Source organism: Homalodisca vitripennis, chromosome 3 (genome assembly GCF_021130785.1).
Source record: "Homalodisca vitripennis isolate AUS2020 chromosome 3, UT_GWSS_2.1, whole genome shotgun sequence".
Classification (NCBI taxonomy): Eukaryota; Metazoa; Arthropoda; class Insecta; order Hemiptera; family Cicadellidae; genus Homalodisca; species Homalodisca vitripennis.
The window spans coordinates 15000329-15025005 of NC_060209.1; the positions used below are offsets into that span (position 1 = coordinate 15000329).

Genomic DNA, 24677 nt, shown 5'->3' on the forward strand with positions numbered 1-24677 from the left:
AATTGAATAAATATTTCTTTTAAAACTTTTAAAAATAAACCTGTTCAGTGCCAATGCTGTTTCGGACATCATGGATATAAAGTACAAACATCTTGAATATTGGACACAGCAGTTCATGGCTACAGTTATAATGTGTAATTGAAGGTACGAGGTTTTCCTCACAATCGCATTTGAACAGTTTTATCAAAATGCAGTTAGTCAAACCTGTAGGCCTGATAGATTCAAACTGTCAATTTCAATGGTACGTGAAGTCATCATCAAATCAGAGACAACAGCACTGATTGACAGTGGAAAAGTCATTTTGTTCTCAATTCAAACATTACTCTTATGAATCAAAATAGTGTTCTCCAGATAGTACCAAAAGCAGTTATGTTTAGATTTAATTTTATTCATATTATTTTTATTGTTGTGGTTTTTGGTTAAGTTTATGAATTTTCAGGTTAATCCTGAAACGTTTTAAATTTTACGATTGTTGTTAAGTTGAGTGTCGCTCTTAATGTGTGTCACCTTCCACTTAAACCTCTAAAAAGGTTGAATATTTGTCAAACACTCATAACCATATATATATATTTATTTCAACAAATACTCGGCGTATGTGGCAGAATATAAGTTTCACTACATTTGTCGAATATTAGTTGTTCTATAATTTTGACATTATGGCTAAGTGCAACGAATGTTACAGGTCTATCTATCATGTATTGGACTGTCCATCTGAATGGAGGCCCACAGAGAGTCAACCATGCAGCAGTACTCATAGGAGACAAAATTTATTCATTTGGAGGATACTGTTCCGGGAAAACTACAGCATCAGGAGACCTATAGATGTGCATGTACTTAACACTGGTGAGTTTTTTTTATATGTAGTATTTTGACAGTTTTATTTAAATCAGTTTCATGCAAATTTCATACAACATAATTTTATACTAAATACAATTTTTATAACATAAAGCATTATGTTTACAAAAATATGCTAGTGTAAAACGTAAAGTTTCATAACGTCAAGTTGTAGTGTTATTCAAAGTGAAGTAAAAGAGAATTCTAAACCTCCAGTTTCAAAACTTAATTGTGTTATTTGAATCAAGTTAAAAATGTAGATGTTTCAAAATGTTTAGTTTCAAAACATAAAGTACAAATTCCTTTGCCTGAGATGCATAGAATTTAGCACGTGGGGGTCATTCGATATCAAACCAACACAGTATAAACATAACCACCTCAGAATTTGATAAAATTTGGTATGAAAGTAGTCCTCACATAGATTAGGAAAATTGCCAATTTTTCCCCACATATTTCAAATGGTTTCAAAGTTAGGGCTATGTAACGTTTCTCAAAATCCACCAAAAAACCCGTAACCAACACATTTTGAAATCACCATAGCTTTTCTCCTAATCAAGCTAGAGAGATGGAAGTGGTGTCATTTTTCTTAGTTTTACATGCTCTTTCTTTTGATGCACAACACAACATACTTTGTCATAAAAAGATTTTTGTGAAAATCAAATTCAAAATTTTTATATTTTCAAAAAGTTTATTTTTGAAAATTATGAAAAAATCATATGAATACTTTATATTTTTACTGATTCTCAAAATTTAAAAAGCTAATGGGTTCATAGTTAAATAATAATTTAAGAAAGGGTGTATAGGTTTTGTAAAAATACTCCTATGTTTCCTTAATTTACTTAATTTCACTATATCATAATTATAATTTGAGTAATGAAAAGAGAGTTGCCCCTAAGATAACAGTTTAATTATTTACTAAATAATTGTTTTTATTTTATACTGCACTTTATTTGAAAATGTAAGGAGAGATTCTTAAATAATAATCAGAGGACTTTGATCTAGATGATTCTTCAAGTCGGTTCCAAAAAAGATTTGTGATTAATCAGATGGATATGATGCACAATGTAAAAATAAGAAAAACTAGTATTAACTGATGCTATCAAAGCAAGAGTTTGAAGAGATCTGCTACTACCAATGGAAAAAGACCATGTGATGGAGTGGGGGATTCAATGAAGAGACTTTATGAAGGTCAAGCCTATAATGTCAATATGAAGACCAAAGTTTAGACCAAAACTTTGTATGGCATAACCCTACGGGGTAACTAGGCCGAAGCTAAAAATGTTTTTGTGCGGCAGAGGGAAGTAGTTAAGAGTTATTGCTTGTGTTGGTAATGGAGATTATTGTAAGAATTAATGCATTAATTTTAGTATTTTAACTGCATTGCTTAGCTTAGACCCTCTACCACAAATACTGCGCTACAAGAGAGTGCGTCGTTGGTTAGCCAGAATGCAACATGACGGCCAATCTCAGTTAAAGATATACTTACAATCTAATATTACAGTGCATCTATCCATTGAGAACTAATATAATTCGCCATGTTGGGTATCCAGTAAACTTGAGATGGAAGGTGTTCTTCCCACCCAAGGGTGCAAGGCAGGATGCTCCCTACCTCCGCTACGGCCACACAGCTGTAGCTTACGGCACCAAGGCTTACATCTGGGGAGGTCGCAATGATGAAGCCGCCTGCAACAAACTTTATTGCTTCGATACAGGTCCGTTGTTATTCACTCAGTATTAGCAAAGCAAAATATAAGTTTTTTTAGTAAGCCTATTATCTTTCTAATTAGGAACAAGCCAATAAAATTTGTCTACAATCCTATAATTTATTGATTTAGTGTAAAGTACTATTTATGTAACTAATTGTAAACTTAGCCAAAGGGTACTAACCTACATGAAAAAGTCGTTACTTTTGAATATAGGCTAATACTTTTTCAACTCCTCTGGTAAAAAACGAACTAAATCAGTTCTTTTTAGATTATTTAAAATTTAGAAAATGGTATGCTTTACTACAGAATGAGCCATGTATAATGGATACATTTATCGCAGTCATTGTAGTAGGCTTATGAAATCATCTCTACACATGTACTACACAAAAAAAATAATACAAATTTATTGGATATTGCTTATTGTAACCAGTATTGAAAATATTATTGATGAGGATATCAGAAAAGTGTTGATTTTCTATATTTAGTCAAGCTAAATTTGTTAACAGGAAAGCCGTGTTAAAAGAAAAATGTATATAGTTTAGGCTGCAGAAAACTTATGTGATAGTTAATCGAAAATTTCAGTTGAAAATGGCTTGGCACATCAGCACAATATTTGCAGTAAATAAACCATTTACCTAATGTTAATGCATTCATTTATCAAACATAATATTAACCCTTATAACGTCACAGACGCCGTATGGCGCATAGACAAACTATCTCCAAACGGCAAAGACGCGGTACGGCGCATCGACACAAAACTGCGTCTATAGCAAATTTAAGTTCCTTTTAAATCCGATCAATGTCACTAACGGTATGCGTCAACCATGTGTGTGGGTAATTGACATATGTCAAGCGTCAAAATATAGCTGTCGCGTTACATTGTTTGAAACAATAGACGCGGTGTCTAGACACTCTCCCCGCCACACGGCACAGACGCCGTACAGTGCGCGCGCTTTTGTTTGCAGTTTGGCTTCAGGTAGTGCGTGTTTAACCATCGCTGAGTCGGTTTCCTTCGTCGTGGTTTCTGTTTATATGGTTTTTATTTAATTGTTAAAAGTATTGATATCTTAGTTTTAGTATTCATTTAGTGTTTTTTAGTGTCATTTTAGTGTTTAGTGTCACCTATTTAGTGTTCAGGTACTTTGGGATTATACCGACAACACCAGTATGAAGAACACAAAAATATAAATTTATAGCTAAACAAACATGATAGAACGAAAAAACAACTCTTTAATTACAAAATTACAAACTTACAAGCATTTCCAAGCATTGTGATCGGTATTGTTGTTGCTGTTATCTTATCTTTCTCGAGAATCCCGATTACGACAGGCCACGCGGCATCACATGATTTGCGCGGTACATAATTGCCTTTCCATTACAATTCAATTTATATTTCTGATCAGATCCTCTAGAATTTGATATTTTACTGATAGGTACTATCTCGAGGGATGTTTTTCTTTCGTTGACATCAGCGAGAAGGCATGGCACTCGCATTTTGAGTGGCGGAGTATGATCAAGAATAAAAAACAAGTTTTGAGTGTTTTTCAATAAAGAGTTTAGTTTTAGTTTGATCATGTTTGTTTTTATTGAATTTTTGTGTTTGGAGAAATGTAGAGGTAAAACACGGAAGTACAACAAAGCGATGCACCAGCTGAACGGGCGACGCGACTCTGCAATCACGTTATCTACTAGACCGCTCGACTTTGACCTTTGTCTGAGGATGGGGAGGGGTTTGCGATAAGACAATTCCTGTTTTATATTGACGAAATATTGTTTCTACGCTAATCTAGTAATCAGTAGAAGCAAAATGTCAAATAACGATTCATGTCTGGGTGTGGTCGGTATAATCCCAAAGTACCGTGTTCATTATTAGTGATAAATAACATGTCTCGTAACATTAACGATGCTGAGTACAGTGACTTTATAATTTTAAAATTTTTTACTTTTTTATACTTACCATAATTATAGAAAGAAAAAATAAAAATGAACTTTACACATTTAATTTTTTTTTTTTTTTAATATTGTGCCGTTTGCTGGAAGTAGTGAAAAGATATACTGACGTTATAAGGGTTAATTTGTAAAGATAATTTGTTTAAACCCTTGGTAAATAACATTTTAATAAATCAAGCTAGCATAGAAGATGCTAATAATGCATAGTGAATAAAATGAAAAATTATAAGACTTGTAAAAATTGGCTATATGATACGACTTGTAATGATTGGCTTTATGATAAGACTTGTAAGAGTTGGCTATATGATAAGATTTGTAAGAGTTGGCTATATGATAAGACTTGTAAGGGTTGGCTATATGACAAGACTTGTAAGGGTTGGCTATATGATAAGACTTGTAAAGGTTGGCTATATGATAAGATTTGTAAGGGTTGGCTATATGATAAGACTTGTAAGGGTTGGCTTTATGATAAGACTTGTAAGGGTCGGCTTTATGATAAGACTTGTAAGAGTTGGCTTTATGATAACACTTGTAAGAGTTGGCTATATGATAACACTTGTAAGAGTTGGCTTTATGATAACACTTGTAAGATTTGGCTTTATGATAACACTTGTAAGAGTTGGCTTTATGATAAGACTTGTAAGAGTTGGCTATATGATAACACTTGTAAGAGTTGGCTTTATGATAGGACTTGTAAGAGTTGGCTTTATGATAACACTTGTAAGAGTTGGCTTTATGATAACACTGGTAAGGGTTGGCTTTATGATAAGACTTGTAAGAGATGGCTATATGATAAGATTTGTAAGAGTTGGCTTTATGATATGACTAGTAAGGGTTGGCTTTATGATAGGACTTGTAAGAGTTGGCTACATGGTTTTGTGTAGAACGCCTCGAGTGGTCATGTATCGGTACACATGGTGCTCTGCCTGGTGCCAGGGACGGACACTCCGCCTGCATTATTGATAACAGCATGTACATTTTTGGAGGCTTTGAGGACGACGAAGATCGGTTCTCCCAGGACGTTTACATGTTGGACCTTGAGTCCTTCTGCTGGTCTTACGTCCCCACCAAGGTCAGTGCTGCCAGTGGTTAACCAAATGGCTTATTAAGTGAATTTAAAATTGTTACATTGTGTTTTCAATCAATCAAGCTTTATTTGTCTGTCACATTATTTTAACAATGTATGATGACAAAGGTCAAAAGATCTTTCAAGCTCAATACAATCATTTAGGAGCAAAGGACCAAAAAGACAGATAGCGTTAGCCATAATTGTGATGGTGTATGATGAAAACTGTATATTCAAAACTAATAGAGATATTCAAATGATTTTCTACACTTTTTATTTGCATAAATTATTGAACAACTACAAATATTAACTATGGTAATTACTGTGGTTTTCCGGAAAATTTTTTTTAATGACTCATATGCAATACCTTATGTGTACAAATATGTGTTTCTTTCTTAAAGTTATTAGGTATACAAAGTGTTAGTTGACACATTGAAAGACACATAAAAACTAGGATGCTTAAAATAGGTGGTACGATGAATCGTCACCGAATTTATTGCATATTGCTAACGACGAAATTTGCTAGACCACCGCAGCTTCAAGCATTTCCAGCAAACAAAGCTAGTAATGATAAACCGTCACGACTGCTGCACTTGGTGTAAGGGTTAAATACAATATTACTTATGTTTATTGTTTGAAAATTGACTACGGTATAGTATTACAAATTTTAACCAGGAAAACCAGGATAAAACCAAGAATTTGAAAAGAGTACCCACCCTGTCATGAAGCACATTCTCATAGATAAAAGAGCAGGTGCATTGTCAGGTGTAATTACAACTATAAAATGTATCTTAAACCTCATAACATTTAAATAACATTTGTTGTTAACTTAAAACCATAATTTAGGTGTCAAACTATTTTTTCTAAGAACGCTATCATCAAAATGAAAAATAAAGCAACTAATGGGACTGTCACTTGAATTTGGTTTCTTCTTGATTCCGCACTTGAAAAAACACTCAAAATTATAGATGGAGAAAAATCTAAAAATAAACCTAAACACGGTCTCTTACATTTCTTTGAGACTCAATAAATAAATATATATATATGAACAGTAAGCCAATTAAATCACTTGCAACATCATGTATGTAATTAGAACTAAAGATATAAGAAATTCAATCATTCAGAGTAAGTGATTTCCATAAAGAAAGCATAGGAGAAATATACATTATAGTATAACTTACACAAGGAACAAATGAAGGGTGCAGGAGAAAAACCAACTTAGTCCAAAAAAATCGATTTACAGATTATGATGCCATTCGATAGTCTGTGGTCCATATTTTAACATGCCAAAAGCTGCAGGAGAATAAACTAACTGAGTTACAAGATACAGCCATTTAAAATGTTGTACCGCAGGGGAAAAACTAACTCAGTCCATCTGGTTCAGGGAAAAAGCAACTGAGTCCACAGTCAGCTGACCTTAAGCGCATGCGCAAACAATCCATACTCTGTGGTTCAGCTGTAGCAGACTAAACAACACACTCCTTATTGTCTCTGTTGTGTTAGTTTGTACTGTTTGAAGTGAAGTTTTTAGGTTATTAGTGTTTAATTTGGTGTGCGTATTTGAATTAGCGTTGGTGAATATTGTGTTTAGTGCCCAATCACTTGAAAAATGATTGACGGTGACTGCAAAGTGAAAGTGATGATGAAGCCACTATGGGTAAGTGAAGTAAAAACTACGAAAAAACGAAAAATAACTGGGAGAGTTAGGGATTGTCGCCAAAAAGCTACGGCTTGCTCATATGAAACGGGTGAAGATTGCCGTTGTAAACGATACGAATGTTTTCAACAAGTTACACCAGAAGAGAGAAATTCCTTAATTAAACAATTCAATGACATAGGGGCGTGAAGGAGGTACCAATGCTCAAAACAGCTACTTGGGTGGACTAATTGCGTTGCATCCTGTTTCTCGGAGGAGACCTCGGCTAGACGAAAACCAAGCTAGAATGAACGAAGGTTCTTTTTCATACAAAGTTAGAGTTGTGAGAGATGAGTCTGCCGTTGAGATCCCTGTTTGTTTTAAGGCCTTTCAGTCTCTTTTTGGTGTTAAACCTTTTAGGCTACACAGAATCAAGCAGTCAATAATGACCACTGTAAAATCTCCCGTAGATAACAGAGGAAAACATTTTAATCGACCTCGTAAAGTCCCAGAGGCTACACGCGAAGCTATGATGAGCTTTTTTTGTTCTTTAAAAGGTAGACGGGCTCATTACAGCCTTCATGACAGTACCAAAGTGTACTTACCTGAAAATTTAAAATGTCAAGGAGCTTCTGTCAATGTTTTTAAATAAGAACCCAGGGCATGGAAATTTCCTACAACATTTCGACACACCTTTGTCACTGATTTCAATATCGGGGTTTGGATACCCAAGAACTGACCACATGTTGTTTTTGTGACGAAAATAATGCAAAGGTTTCAGGAATTGAAAGAAAGATTGCTGCAGTGTCAGTTGAAGAAAAAAGAATCCCTACTTGAAGAAAAGAAAAAACTGGAGGAAGAGCAAAAACTGCATATTACTAAGGCAGATTGGTTTTACAAGTTGAAACGTAAAGCCAAAAAAATCAGCAAAACTACGCAATGAAGTGGAGGCTATTGCGATTGATTTCGGGAAGAATCTACCGACCCCCCCAACATCTCCACTAGTGAAGTTTATTTTAGACGACAGTTGACATTTTACATCTTCAATGTACACATCTTGTCCCACTGGGGAATCCATCATGTACACCTATGACGAGACTGTTGGTAAGAAGGGATCTGATGATGTTGCCTCTTTTTTGTACGATTTTGTCCAAAATTACCTGTCAATGGAAGTGAAAACCCTCTACATCTTTGCTGATTCATGCGGAGGTCAAAAATAAGAACCACACTGTAATGAAGATGTTGCACTACCTCACAACTGAAGAGAAACGGTTTGACAAAGTTATAGTGACTTTCCCAGTAAGAGGACACTCTTATATGGAAAATGACAAAAATATGGGATTTAATCCCTAAAACAGCAAAAGCTGAAAACACCTGACGGTTTGGAGATCTGTGTTGGAGAACGCTCGAGTAAAAACCATCACCCTTCACAGTGGTTTCTTGCCAACAGAAAATGTTCAAAAAATGGGGAGAGTTTTTTGGCATCCAAAGACTACAAAAAATAAGTTTCTCTTTGCCGTCAGACCGGTAAAACAACTTAGATTTTCCAAGATAAATGTCTCAGCTTAGAATATCGGAACGGATACAATGGGGCCTTTTTCACACATCATCCATAAAGAAGAATGATAGAGAGAAAGAAAGAGAAGAAAAACAAAGAAAAAAGAAGAACTTGCCTAGGCCTGAGCATATGGCTGAGCCTGAACAATCCTACAATGCACCCTTAGCACTGTCAAAGGAAAAGTGCAACGACCTAAAAGTCCTTCTAAAGTTTTGCGAAGAAGAAGGTTCAAAGGAATATTACATGAACCTTTTTTTTGTGGAAAATGAAAACAGCGATTGAGGTTCCAGCCGTTGATGTAGCCGCTCATGAGACTGCAGAAGCTAACTTTTAAAGGTACGTTTTTGAAATCTATATCTTATTCAACTGTTTTAACTATTTTTTCCAATAACTTTCCGTTAGCAGTGATTAATGAAATAATTATGTTCCTAAAACATTCTAACACAAAATTATTTGTGAAAAATAACAAACCTAAGATACTTTGTCTTTGCAAATATTGAATTATTCACAATTTTCTTTTTGTTAGTATTTACAGTTGTGAGGATTAAAACTATATCCTATTAGTTGGATATTATTGGTTTTTTCATTGTGTTTTAGGAAGAAACCTCAAGTGAAAAATGTAACCTAAAGTGGAGGTAACCAAAAGTGTGTGGAGCTAACTAAAAGAAAGACGTTGGACCATATCCAATGAAAATGACAGACTTTCACAGTTTTTTCAAATATTTACATATATCTAAGTTTTGTTTTGTCCTTTTTTCAATCAAAAGTGATAATAAACCAGAAGTTAAAAAATATTGACTAGTTTGTTTTCATTATTTACAGGGGAAAACCCATTGAGTCCATCGTGTGCAGGGGAAAAACCAACTAAGTCCATGGCGTTGTTACCCAGGGACAATTTTTTAAAAATAAAACTAATTGTTGCCAATGAAGCTAATTTTTTTATATTTTATAAAAAAACAGTTATACTAAACCTAGATCCAGTTTTTAAGGTCAAAAAGTTATGTTCTTTTTTTACAGACCGTTTTTGAAACTTTGTTTTTGCTCTCCTGAAAAATTTTAGTTTTGTGACTAAGTTGGTTTTTTCTCCTGCACCCTTCAAATGGTTTTACTATGTTTCATAGTAAACATATATGTGCATGAATATCTGTCTTACAACAGTTAAAGGAAATAAGGCTGAGGCTGATCCGGAATAGTTTCCATAAATTCTTTTACTGTTATATACAATAGTAAGTAGTCACTATCTTAAATTTTTTTTAAACATTATTATTCACCTAGTATTTAAAGATTAAGCTACATAAACATTGAAAGTAGTGCTTTAGAAAGAGTTTGTAATGTAGATGGTTGATAATTTATTTCTTTTAAGTGGAATAATTACACTAAATATAACCTTAATATGAAAGCTATGATAGGCTATTGTTATAGATAATTTTCAATAAAAATCTTTCAGGGTGAACCACCTACATACCGGGACTTCCATTCAGCGACAGCTGTGGACCAACGAATGTTTGTGTTTGGGGGTCGTGGAGACCAGAGTGCACCTCACCATTCGCAGATGGAGCTCTACTGTAATAACATTGTGTACCTGGACGTGAAGACGCGCACCTGGCGCAAACCTGTCACGTCCGGTGATGTCCCAATCGGTCGACGCAGCCATTCTGCAGGTTAGTTTGCAGTAACTAATATTAGTCAGGAAAAATTGGTGACAATGTTTTTATAGAATTAGATTAGGTTTATTCTTTAGTGGAACGATTTGAGGTCTAAATTGACAGAAAACAAAATTAGTTCACAATTAAGAAAAATAAAATAAAAATAATATGTAATCATGAAGCATTAAATTATTGACTCTCTCATGTATGGCAGTGAGACATTATTTTTTTTGGCACATTCATTTAACCCCTGCCACTAACCATTTAACCCTTTAACTGCCAGTTTTCAACTGTCATGAGGTTGGTTACTAAAGGCCAAAATGAACAAAGTCAATCCTGATGTTTTCCATTGATAAAAATGTCTTTATTAGACACAAAAACTATTGTTTACACTATTTTAAACACATTATTGTTTCAGTAACCAGTTTTTGTTTTTTCTGTCTAAACGAAGCGTTTTTCTTCTCTGTTGTTGGCGAAAAGAGGGAAAGGGGAAATGTCACCCTCCTTCAGAGACCTTTTTAGCGTCTTGAGATTCCGTTCTAGGTAATTTAGATGTTTTTAGTGGAATTGAGGCAACATTTGTTTCGATCCGGTTTTGGTAAAGCGAAAAATTTAGAAAACGTTTTCTCTCTAACATTCAGGTAAAACTTCACCATGTGTTTTCGTAATAGTTCCTTAATTGACCAATGATAAGTAGTAGTAATTGAACATCACTGTGGAGTTGTAGTTAGATCAATTAAAAACTAATGGAGGCCAATGTGTATACATTTACAGGCATCGTTTAGTGAAGCAGCTGCTTGGAAACATGATAACACAGGCGTGGCATTTGAACGCAAAAAGGGCTATCACAACTACCTGTGATCTTTCTATTATTTGAAAGCTTAGTTTGTATCAAAATTTCAGATGATTTGTCACAAGGAATACTGTTACATAATAATAGTAAATAGGAGATAAATACAGTGTTTGCCTGATGACTTTTATTGTTTCTGAAGCCGAAGCGAATCTAAGACAGACAATTCATAGATCTGAAGTGTAGCTAAGAAGACAATAGTTAACTGATCCCCTGGTAAACTTTTTACCGTAACCATTTCCTCACTCCAGCGATGCATTGGTGAGAGACTAAAGTACTGGTAAACTATCACGGGACAAGTATGTTTAAAGCTTGTGTGTGATTCTTATGTTTGTGCTTCGTAGTGATTTTGATCAAACCATCTTCTATCACTGTTTTTTAGGCATACAATTGAGGTTGCCAAGTGATAAGATCACAACTATACAAGTTGCTTGTTCGTTATATTTGTATACTTCGATCTTTTGGATCTTTTCAGAAGAGCATAGATTGAAGTTCAAGCAGTAATCTTACAACACAACTTTTAGATTATTCAGATTTTATAGATTTACGCAATGGCCGAAAATAAAATCAATAGTAATAATTGTTGTGGTGTTATATTTGCAGTTGTGTATAATGGTTACATCTACATATTCGGTGGCTACAACAGTGTGCGAGGCTCCCATTTCAACGATCTCTACAGGTTTAATCCTGTCACTTTTCACTGGCAGAGAATATATCCCCTCGGCCAGCCGCCTTGCAAGCGGAGACGACAGAGCTGTGTCGTCTATGGTGACAGGTTGTTCCTCTTTGGTGGCACCAGGTTAGTAAGTCTTCATTACTTGGTAAATGTCTCAAATCTCTTGGTATTAGTGTAGATGGCTTAGAAAAACAGCATGATTCCTCAGAAAAACAGCATGATGGCTCAGAAAAACAGCATGATGGCCCAGACTAATAGTGGATCAATGTGATGGATGCCACCTTAATTAAGAGACATCGAAGATTCTGAATTGATATTGAATTACATATCTTGGACAATGCATTACAGACTGATATTGTTGATTTTATGTTGATGACAATGTGTTAAAAATTATTTCTAAGGACCTACTCCAATGTTGTTGCTCTTTCTGACCTGAGTTCAATCTGTAGTTCAATTCATTCTACGTAAACATTTATAACTTCTGTGAAGACTACAGTGCTCTACCAAATTTAGTCTATATCCTTTTCTGATCAGAGTTCAGTTTGTATTATCCACATTTGACACACGAATGCTGTGTCAAAAAGAAATAATAACATATGAAACCCACATTATATAGTGTTCATGATGGATCAAAGCCTAATCTTGAATCAACCAAATATTCAAAAATATTCAGATTCGAGAAACAATTGTTGGGATTTGAATCTGCAGATATCCGGACAATTTCTGATCGTTATTACACAAATTAACGATCATTAAAACTGGTTTTTAACGTAATTTGTTTATGAAAAACCGATTGATAATTTAATGAACAAATTATCATCCTTTTGAAAATAGTATTTCGCTATAAAATATATAATGTTTGTATTTTAACTTATTTTTCATAACTAAGGTTGATTTGTAATTGTTGAAACATTTTAAGTTTAAAATACGTTTAATAAGTAACACAAACCAGAGCCATAAGTAAGTGCCATACTAACTATATATTCTGGAAGCCCATATTATCCATCAAATTAAAGTAGAAGTTAGGGAATAAAACTTTGTTCTTAAAATATACCTATTTCTCTGAACCTCTGCAAATCCATTTACAGTAGAATAGTACATTCTAGGATTACTTTTTATATTATCAGACAGTCTCCAAAGGTTTAAGAATGACAGATATTGGATTGGTGGTAATTTTGTTTAAATTACTTAAATTAAAAAAAAAGCTATTAGGATTAGAAATTCAAGAATCGGGAATCAATTTTTTAAGATTCAGCATCAGATTTTAGATTAGAAATTTCTGAATTCACTCATCACTAAAATATTGAGTGTGTGTGCGCGTGCACACGTGTGTGTCTCACCTGGCAAGTGAGAGACCCGGGCTTGAATCCCGGCGGAGAAAGTGCTTTTTGCGGTTCATTCTTTATTGCAATTCAATTAGTCTGTTGCCGTTAATACAAATTTATTAGATGTTAAAAAGTTGATTGACAGGGGTTTGGTCTTCTGATCATATGTTAGTTTTGTTATTTAAACACGTATGTGACAGAAGTGACTAAGTACAAAGTAATTGAATTGTAAATAGTAAGGGCTCTGTGGTGTAGTGGTAGCGCACTCACCCGGCAAGTGAGAGATCCGGGTTCGAGCCCTGATGGAGCAAGTGTATTTTGTGATTCAATCTTTATTGAAATTATACGTATGTAGATAAAACATATCTGTATATCTTACTTCCTGTGCAAGGTACATTTGATTATATAATAACATTTGAATTAAGAATAGATAAATGGAGGAACAGAAACCAGAAAGGTTCTTTTATTATATTTGACTACATTTTTTGTCTGAAGCCATTAAGAACAATATTTTTTTCATTATTTCAAGTCATTAAACTCGTGTGAATAATTTTTAACAGGTTACCTGTAATAGACATGCATGTTTTAGACACATTGTGGCGTTTGCCACTTTATTTTGTTGGCCGTTGGACGGGCCGGGAGCTGTTTCCCTACAGCTGGTCGAGTCGTCTGTTTTTTCCAGATGGTTTATCTCTTTCTAGATGTTTCTGTGGAATTCTGCCTGTTTGATTGGTTCTAGTTTTCAGGTTTCTAGATATCTGGAATTAGGTTTCTTGCTCTCTTCTCTTCAGGCTTCCGTAGGGCGAGGATGTCTTAGAGTTTCTGTGGTCGGAGTTCTAAAATCAAAGCTGGCTGCCGGCTCCCTCGACGAACCGGCACGGTGTTTTGGTGTTAATATCGTGGGCCCTACCTTCCAATCAACGTTTCACGACCTCGTTTAATTAATTAGGACCCAGTCGTTCCAAATTCAGTGTACGAATTTCGTCGCAACATTACCCATTGTAGAGTGGAAATTATCTGAGTTAATGTATCACATGTCATGTAATGTTGCAGTCCTGTATCTGGACACGACTACCCTCCCGTACCCGACCTATACTCGGACATAGATCCAGAGTCCAGGCTCACAGACCACGATGATCTCCATATCCTCGAGTTTGGTTAGCATCTTTGACTGCTTTCATTGTTTACTTTCTAAGTGGTTGGACTACAACACATAGTAGCAATTTATAGCTTATTTTTATATTTAAACTCTGTAATAGATTTGCTCAAAATTTAAGATTACTTTAAAACCCACAAATTAATGATTTTGGTAGTTTTCTCAATATATGGAAAATTTAGTGTAACTTAAAGGTTTTTATTTATAATTTTATTAGCTTGTTGCAAGTAATCAAGATAGGCTGATTTGATTTTTTACATTTCTTTCAATTCTTGTTTTTGAAGTCAATTTTGTAGTATGAGTAATGTGGAGTAGTAGGAGTATAAAAAAGTGTATAAACATTTTAAATGTTATTTTTTTTTCTTCAAATTAAAGATTTGGTTTCAATTCTTGGATACTTGCAATGTGTCCTCATTCTATCTTCATTATCTAATCAAACTTACTAGGTGTATACGTATGAACACTCAAACTGATTGAAGTTTCTTGGAAGCAATTAGAAATTATTTTAAATTAGTTGTAGGTATTAATTATATCATGATGCTGTAGGCTAACAAACACTGTATTGAATCAGGACATAATCGAATAAAAAAATGTACAAATCAATACACTTAATTGCTTGGGAAATTCTCAAGCAAAGTAAAGCCCATTAATAATGAAGAATGGCTTATTGTCTTATTGCTAAATTATCTGCTAAAAAAGAAAATAAATTTAAAATATGAATATTTTGTTATTTAACTGTGTAATAGTTATACTACTTTGTTAATTTTACTTAAATTAAACTGTTGATTATTAATAAAGCTAATAGCTTGAAATTTGTATAAAATAAAAGTAGCCAATGCTATGATGGTATTGTTGAGCAAAGTATCCAGATTATTCTTCTCTTTGTGGTTCTGTAACCTTAATTTGCTTGCACATTCCCTAAACCGGTTGAATTCCTGTTACAGCCCCCTCACTGAGAGTACTATGTCTGCTGTCTGTGATAGAACACAAGCTGGACACAGCCTGTCTACCTGAAGTCCTCAAGTAAGCACAAATACTGTAGATTCTGTACTGAGTCCAAAAAAGATCATTTTCAAAACATGTAAAGCGTGCAAATTATGACTAAATTTGTTAGTTTAATCAATCACTCAAAAATGCTGGACATAGAGGAAGCTAACAGAAATTGTATTGAAGACTCTTGGAGCAATTGGAAAAAACTTATAAATATGTACTACTAAATGTAAATAATACAGTACTTTTCCAAATTATTTATTTTTTGGACGATGCCTTTCGAAACCAAAGGTTTCATCATCAGGCGCCTCCACAAAAATGTGTATAAATGTACAAAATCCTCTATGTATAAAAAATTAACAGTATGAGTGATGGTGTTGTACTTGAATCGCGTCAAAAGTTTAAAGATGGCCGAATGTCAAATTCAAGGATCAATTCGAAAAATGTCAAAGCTGAAAGCCATTCAGCAATTTTTGTGAGTGTCTTTGGCTTTCTACACCACTTATGTACAACACCAACACTCATACATTTTCTCCATAGACACAGCACATTCTCCTTTGGATTTCTGCTGCACTAGTCCCTTTTGCTTGCAGGAATCGAATTGCACTCCTCAATTTACCTTTGGTGGGAGAATAAATAAAGGCAGCCATGTTTTTGTGACTGCAGCTCAGCGCAAACTGACTACTTGAACTCAGCAGTGATAATTCATGTTGTGAGATTGGAGGTTGAAAAATAAAATGGTGTTTGTATTTTATTCATGTGTGTTCATGACAGATATTACCATTAGCGATCAGGTTTTTTAATACAAAATTTTCTAATCGAGTAGACTTTAAAATGAGAAAATTAACCTCGCCCACATTTCCCAGTCAGTTGAGTTTATGTATCGGTTTTGATGTTCAGACATTGTTGCCAGAACGTCATTCTAAAATTTATATAAAAACTCAAAATAAACTATTTTTTTTTAAGTCAACCACACATAACAAATACAGTTTCCTATAACTATTATGTAAGTGCAATGGACGGGGGATCATCCACGGACTTATTATATTTTTCTAACCTGTTAAATAGAAATACATTGAAATTAAATATGAATCAGGTCAGTACACTACATAGAAGCCAAAATAAATCTATAGTGGACACAATTAAATGTCATTCTTTAGTTAAATAAATAAAATAACATTTTTATTCTGCAGGCGTTCTTCAAAGTTACAGATTTCGATTTACAAGACAACTGCTCTTCAAAGCAGGGGGCAAAGCATTCTACATTTCTCGTCCAAAGTATCTAAAAACTTTCTTGCCAATATCTAGATGGACATGAAGCCTTAGCAAATGAAGTAGGCCGTCCTGTCGAGTAATGCGAGTATTTATTTCATGCCTGAAAATAAGCTTTTGTGTGAAATATTCAGGCTTGCCAGTCTGAATAACTTTGTAAATAAGTTGAACAGTTTGTGAGTCACAGCAATCTTCAATTGATAACACCTCAGAACTTAACCTAAATTCACTGATGCGATCAAATTTTTTGAAGATTCAGTTTAGACAATAGACAATAGACAATTTTCTTTATTTCACATATTCATAGAGAACAGTACAATGCGTCAATACATGAGATATTTAAAGAATGTTAATAGTTCAGAGTTACAGGATTTAAAAATTCTTGAATAGAGTAGAAAGGTCGCTCCTGGAGCCAGACTGTGAGATGTTTCTTGAGGTGGCGTTCTGGTTTTTCTCTGAGGTGGACTGGTAGTTGATTGTAGAGCAAGGCTCCCTTATAGGAAGGCTTGCTTGTAAAGAGTGTGAGAACTATTACATTTTCCCGAGTAAGGCAACGAGCGAAATATGAAAGAGCGTAGTACATAGTAAGAGAGAGTGTTGAGTGGACACAAAATGTTTCAGGTGGGAGCTGCACGTTATGACCACAAACAACACGGTGCAGAGGCTACCCACTACAGGCTGAACTGTCCCGCCGACGGCTTGTACATAGTGTTTGTTACACTGTCATCAATTTACAAATCGTAATTACCTGTAAATTACTTTCATCGTTTTGTAATGGGAGTACAAAAACTATAATAACAAGAGGCCTGAAAGTTAAAGTTTTGATTTGAAAATTGAACACTCTTCAAAGATCGCTAGAAATCGATAACAAACACTTTAGAAACAGAAATAAATCTTGGGCTCATGCAACAGCTGTCGTGACTGTCTTCGAACTTTTCCAGTCACATCGTGTCAACACGTTTCTGACACAGTTACAGTCTTATTGCGAGATATTTCTCGCTATGAAAAGTCAATCTCAGTAAGAGATGTTCAGTTCCATCACACTGACATTGGCTTTTCATAACGAGTCGGTGGTATTTCAAGATTGCGATTGCATTAGCAAAGTTTTCGTACGGTGTGAACCGCAACACTTGGAAGATAGTCTGAACAAACGTTGCGTTACAAAGTAAGTTATTTTTAAAATCGCATTGCTTTGATTACGATCACTCTGTTCAAGTCAGAGGAGATGTAACCATCAAATCCAATTTTATTTTTATAATCACGGTTAGAATATTTTTCCTGGCTTCAGCTTTTTTACGGGCCTGTGATGCTCATAGTTAGTGTACTCTAGGACAGGGCTAACAAAAGTTCATTGTTACCGTATAACTGGAATGTGAGCGTATGTTTCGATTGTCAACCATTTTATCAATTGTATGCATGCCATTTTATCAATTATTTCATAGAGCACGTAATGTATTTTATATTCTTGTATATAGCTTGTTGATTATGTCATATTTGTTTGTTTATATACTTTTACCAATCATTGTCTTATGATATATGTTTGACATAAAACAAAAACATTTTTATTACCAAGTGAAGGACGGAGTGAATCATTCACTTTCCTGAGTCACACTCTTTAACATAATTTATTGACGGTATTTTCATTTTTTCAACTTTTGTAAATTATCGTATACTAGGATGAGTGTGTTTATGGTAAAGATGCAGTAGTGTATTATATGTGTATGTATTGCATGTTTTATGTGTGAACTCTTCCTTCTATGCCTCTACATGATATTATATTTCAATATATGAAATGTACTCAAAGTACTGTAATTTTATACATAACTATTTAATTTATATATAAGCATGTATAATTTATAACAATGCAATATATGATGCCTATTTTTGTAAGTTTATATATTTAATTAAACTTATTGTATTTTTTATTTTCGTCAAAGTATCTCTTCTCCTTAAACAATTCAGTAGGCCTAAAGTTGGTTTCTAGCTTGCTTGGTAATTTGCTATTGTTTGCTTTTTCTTTGTCGTGTAACTGCCTTGAATACAAAAAGGAAACTTGTGTTTTCAGAATTAATGGCCTCTCACTCAGGTAACACTTGTATGTAACACACAACACAACAGATAAAAGATGTAACGTGTAAAATTTTTGTTTTACACATCTCAAAAGCCCCAAACTTTGAAGACATTTCTCATTTATATCCATAAAATACCATAACCTGATAATAAGTGGATATCTACGAGGTCTGTCCAAAAAGTATCCGACCACCGACCAGTAGGCGGCCGCGGCGTAACCGACCGGCTCGAACCGGTTATTGGAGGGGAGGGTCGAGCCTACTCCTTCCCATATTAAGCATTGAATACGATCCGGTCACTCAGTGAGTCACAGCGCTCTGTTCCGTACAGTACTGCCGTGTGTGTGCGTCGCATTTCAATATGACTGAACGTGTTGAGCAGCGCACTTGCATTAAATTTTGCCAAAAACTTGGCATTCAGCATCAGAGACGATTATATGATACGGAAAGTTTATAGTGACATGTCTATGGGCGATACACAAATAAAAGAGTGGTTTAGGTAGTTTAAAAATGGCCGCATATCAGTGGAGAGTGATGACCGATCTGGCAGGCTTTCAACGGCCAGAAACGCTGAAAATGTTGAACGTGTTCGTGCAGCGATTAATGAAAACCATTGATTGACTGTCCGAGAGCTGGAAGAAGATTTAGGAATACCAAAATCGTCAGTTTGTAACATTTTACACGAAGATTTACGAAAATGAACCGTGTTTCGGCAAAATTTGTTCCTCGGCTGCTGACAGAAGACCAAAAGAACTTGAAATCGCACAGGACAATCTGGATTTGATCAAAAGTGACCCAGGGCTATTTAAAAAAGTTATTACTGGTAATGAGTCATGGGTTTATGGCTACGACCCTGAAACAAAGGCTCAATCTATACAGTGGAAAACTCGCGAAGAGCAATGGCCGAAAAAAGCAAGACAAAGTCGAAGCAATGTCAAGACAACGCTGACAGTTTTTTTTTACCAGGACGGTGTTGTTCATCACGAATATGCCCCAAGAGGCCAGGCAGTGAATAAGGAGTATTATCTTGAGGTCCTAAGGCGGCTACGAGATGCAATGCGAAGGAAACGACTTGAACTGTGGACAAGCCGTGACTGGATCCTGCACCACGACAACGCGCCAGCTCATTCCTCAAATCTTATTCAGCGTTTTTTGGTCAAACACGACATCAACCAACTACGACAGCCTCCCTACAGTCCTTACATAGCTCCTTGTGACTTCTGGCTATTTCCTAAATTGAAAATTCCTTTGAAAGGAAAAAGGTTTGACGATGTTGAACAAATAAAACAAAATGCGACAATGGACCTGTTAGCCATTCCGCAAAATGAATTTAAGGAGTGTTTCCGGAAGTGGGAAGGAGCGTTGGAATAAGGTAGTGGCTTGTGGAGGGGAGTACTTTGAAGGGGACCAGATTGTCGTTGCCGCCGAGTAACGTCAGTTCATGCCAGACGTCAAGGTTGGATACTTTTTGGACACACCTCGTATATATTTGTGCACACACGTCTATGCTAAGTTAATGCCTTACATCCACCCACTACTATTAACTCTCTCACTTGAAATTATGTCTTTAGTGTAAAATATATATGAAGAATGATTTGTTAACACTACGTACATTCCTCTCTGTTTCATTGCACTAACTATTAACATGTGAGAGATCGCACCAATAGAAATGTGTCACAATTTTCTAAATTCTGTTGTATTTTTATGATAAACAAGATTAGCAGTTGCTGGGAACTGATCTTATCTCTTCTTGTGTATTTTTCTTCATAAGACCTTGGCATTTGTTAGTCTTTTACTCTCTTAGTTTTTAAAATAATTAAAATGTTCTAGTTCCCTGTACGCAATTCAGGAATATTTCATGATCCAAACATTTAAATGTACAAATATAACCACTCACTTATAATAAATTAAAGTTCCATTTTCCAAGTTTTTTCCATAACTAGACACTTTCTTTTGAAGTGAAAACAGAGTTTTTACTTATGTGCTTAAAAAGATCATGCGGCAATTTGCTCCCATGTGACCTCCCGCAAGCGTAAATTTTATGTCAAACTGTACAGTACTTGTGATGGTTTTTATTGACACAGTTTTATGTACAGATAATTTAAATTTGTTATATTTAAAGAGTCAGTTCATAAAACTAATCATCTATTTTTTTGGGAAGGTTTTATATTGAAGGAGAATAAAAAATAATAAAAGTAAGTGTGAGCAAATTCCCTTTAGACAACCTGTCATATCGAGGAAGAAGTGCAACCTCTCATGTGTGAATAATCATTTTGCTCAATTGCTTAAGTTAAGTGGACTTGCTACTGAAAAAAATGTTTGTCAATGTTTTTATTATTATTTAGAATTAGCTATATAACGTGGTGTTTTTTGTTGGCTTACTTAAAAATGAGTGAAATCAAAGATTTATTTTACCTCTGCGGGCTGTTTTTTTTTTTACAAACGATGCTATATAACTTGAGTAAGCTAACACCTACATGTATTAGGTATAATACACCTATTAACACCTATTATGTATTAGGTTAGTTATTACCTGAAGAAGAGATCAGATTGCAGATCTCGAAACGTAGTGTTACTGATTTATTGTTTCACTGAACGATGGCAAATGTCCGGAAAAATCCTGTTTCCTTAACACTTACAGGAGAACCATACGACCATAACCATCGTCGTCTGAATAATGTAATTTGGTCTGTAGTACCCAAGAGAACTTTTTTTAGACTGCCTACACTCACGTACGGTGTCTCTACGGTTGTTTGTACATTCAGTGATGGCTTCAAAAGTAAAATTGAATTGTTTTGAGAAGTGAGGTCTGCGTCTGAATTAAACCTCATAAGCAACTGGTGTCATGGGGAAGGTCTACGGATCAACCCATCTAAAACAAATATGATAACCTCTACCAGGAAAAGGAAGTTCCAGCTAACAAAACTTGGCCTGGAAGGAATCAGAATAAAACAAACACTAAAGGAAGTGAAATATCTGGGTATAATCCTGGATGAGAGGCTTACTTGGAACTCACATGTTGAGAACAGAATATCCAAAGTGACAATGGCCCTTGGGGCCTGTAAGAGACTATTTGGATTTACTCGTAAATGGGGATTGAAACCCAAAATGATGTACTGGATCAATGAAACCATAACAAAACCAATGGTCACATTTGCTGCTTTAGTATAGTGGCCGAAAGTAGAACAAAAAACAGCTGCTAAGAGACTACAGAGTCTTCAAAGGTTAGCTTGTGTAAACATTACATGAGCAATGAGCTCCTGCCCAACACTAGCAATAGAAGCGATCCTGGGATACACTCCTCTGGGGCAGGAGGTGATGAGAACAGCCGCTCTAAGCGCAATGAAGCTTCTAGGAACAAAGGTAATAAATACTACCTCCTTAGAAGGTCACATGGAGATAATGCAGGAATTTCCTAAGGCTGAAATGCTAACCAATGTGTCAGAAGCAATAATTAAGAAATACTTCTGTGAAAAACCATATGCTGTCTCTATCGATGGAAGGGAGAAATGGATTAAAAAGGAGACCTACCCATACAAAAGGTAGTCATGAAGTTTTAAACAGATGGTTCACGCCTTGACTCTAGGGCAGGATACGGAATATACGGACCAGAAGTTAACATGGCAGTGCCCCTGGGAAAAAATGCCACGGTCTTTCAAGCGGAAGTCATGGCAATAGACATGCTCTAGAAGACTCATACAAATGAGGACAAAAGGAGTAAAATACTTGGTACTATCTGATAGTCAGGCTGCACTAAAGGCACTTGATACCTGTTCGTTTGACTCGAAAGCAGTCTGGGAATGTAAGAAGGAAATTATAAGATTAAAGGCCGAGGTGGCAAATCACGAATTTGACGTTATCAACGTATTCTGCTCATCCTCCTGAACAAAAAATATATATGGTTTTAGGGGGTGCAAATGACAAATAACATGATTTTAGAGGGTATATACATAAATAGTTGTTCTTAATGTTATCATAATGCTTAATGTTATATGTGTCTGGATATCTGTAAATATTATCTGGGGGTGAGACTGATAGCGTATCTGTTATCTGAGCGCTCTGGGGCAGAAGTCAGAGATAACGTGTACTGTAGGTTGAATCGAGTGAGTGCGTGACGATCATGGATGAACCATCCACTAGTTCGACCAATCGTAGTGAATTGGTGTGTCGGAGTGTTTTGTCGGGCATGTTAAGAGTTTACGTTTCGACCGAAACGAGATTATTTAGTTTCTGTACATTCAGTGGAACACACTAATGGTATGTGTTCTCTATTAATGTCCATTTATATACGTATTCATATTAGGGGTATTCATGATTTATTAAGATTTTACATGGTACATAATTGCCTTTCCATAACTATTCAATTTATATTTCTGATCAGCCCCTCTAGAATTTGATATTTTACTGATAGGTACTATCTCGAGGGATGTTTTTCTTTCGTTGACATCAGCGTGGGCTTTGGCAGCACCTTAGGTGCTGCCAAGCCTGCGCTGATGGCTGGAGGCACTCGCAAATTTAAGAAAAACATTGTTCATTTGGATCAAAATTCTGCTCATTTCAGTATTATTTTTCATTTACGTTTGCAAAGATGGCGCCGCATCCGATGACGTCATCACGAGGATGAATCATGGTCACAAAAGGTCACGTGATGCCCGATGTGGATGTAGAACATGGAAATATTGCCCCGCGCTTGAACAGTTGTTCCATTTTTCATGTTCTAGAACTTTGTTATTTCTCATTCCCACCCCGTCAAACCTTATATTGTTTTGTTCTGTAGGACGATTCCAATAAGTTAATAACACGAAACTCGTATTTTGCCGCTCCGGCCATTAATATGACAATTACCTGTAAGAATGCTGTAGCTGAGCTGGCTATGAATAACAGAGTAAGACTCGGTTGGGTGCCGGGCCATGAGGGCATTCATGGAAATGAAAAAGCAGATATCCTCGCCAAAAAGGGAGCAAAGTCCATAATGGTGGGGTCAGAGCCAGGTTGCGGGATAGCTTTCTCCAACAGTAAAGCTCTTGTAAAAGATTGGGAAAAGAGGATAAGAAACATTACTTTGAGTAGAGCCTCAGGACTAAGACTATCCAAAATTTTTATCTTTCCTTATGCTAAAGGGTGGGCAGCTCTCCTAGATCAGAGTAAGGAGGATATAAGAAAGACTGATATTAGGGATATTGACAGGACATGCCCCTCTAAGGAAGCATCTTATGAGCCTTAGCCTTAGCCTAAGCCTTAGCCAAACTGGCGAATGTAGACTCTGTGGAGAAGAGGAGGAATCAGCAGAGCATATTTGGTTAGTTTGTCCTGCCATCTCAGAAAAGATTCCTCGGAGCATATCTCCTCAGCCCCAAGGACATTAGAGAACAGGAGCCCTCAAATCTGATCGGTTTTTGCAAAAGTCTCAGACTTTGAGGACACAAAATTAAAGTAAGGGAGGTGCAAAGGTCCTTTCAAGACTAAGCACGGGGACGAACCGTCCTTTTCCCTCAGGACAAAAAAAGTTTGCGTCTTGGGAAGCATTTAGTGAATCCAATGAAATTGCCTGAAAGTGACTGTCTTCGAAAAACGGAGAGGAAAATGAAGAACTACAAAAGGTGATTAGAAATAAGAGAGCACTGAAGAAGAAGAACTTGGAGGATCTATTTGAGACCAACGAAGACCCTGATAAACCTTTCTACAGCGCTGGACACTATTGACTAATCTTCCTAAAGTTTACCAAATTACTACTTTCTACGCTAACGGAATTTAGGCCTATTTCTTTACTAGAACTAATCTGATCTAATTTAGTATTTTATACTTATAGGGCATGAAAATGTGTACTTATTTGACCAAAATATACCTATGCCTGGCCTTGTAACAAATACATAGATTATACATATTATTTTGTAATGATTGTCACTGTCACTGCTTATTTATGTTATCTCATAGAAAACCATA

At 35.5% G+C, this 24677-nt stretch overlaps 1 protein-coding gene across 1 annotated transcript; it reads left to right on the forward strand.

The window, feature by feature from the left end:
• Nucleotides 1-683: 683 nt before the first annotated feature.
• Nucleotides 684-18242, forward strand: LOC124356617 (kelch domain-containing protein 3-like). The gene is given in 9 exon segments (XM_046807722.1): nucleotides 684-793; nucleotides 796-843; nucleotides 2385-2546; nucleotides 5375-5562; nucleotides 10198-10411; nucleotides 11850-12045; nucleotides 14301-14404; nucleotides 15348-15426; nucleotides 17287-18242. Coding segments are annotated over 9 exon segments (1152 nt in total). The 5' UTR covers nucleotides 684-693; the 3' UTR covers nucleotides 17348-18242.
• The last annotated feature ends 6435 nt before the right edge of the window (nucleotides 18243-24677 follow it).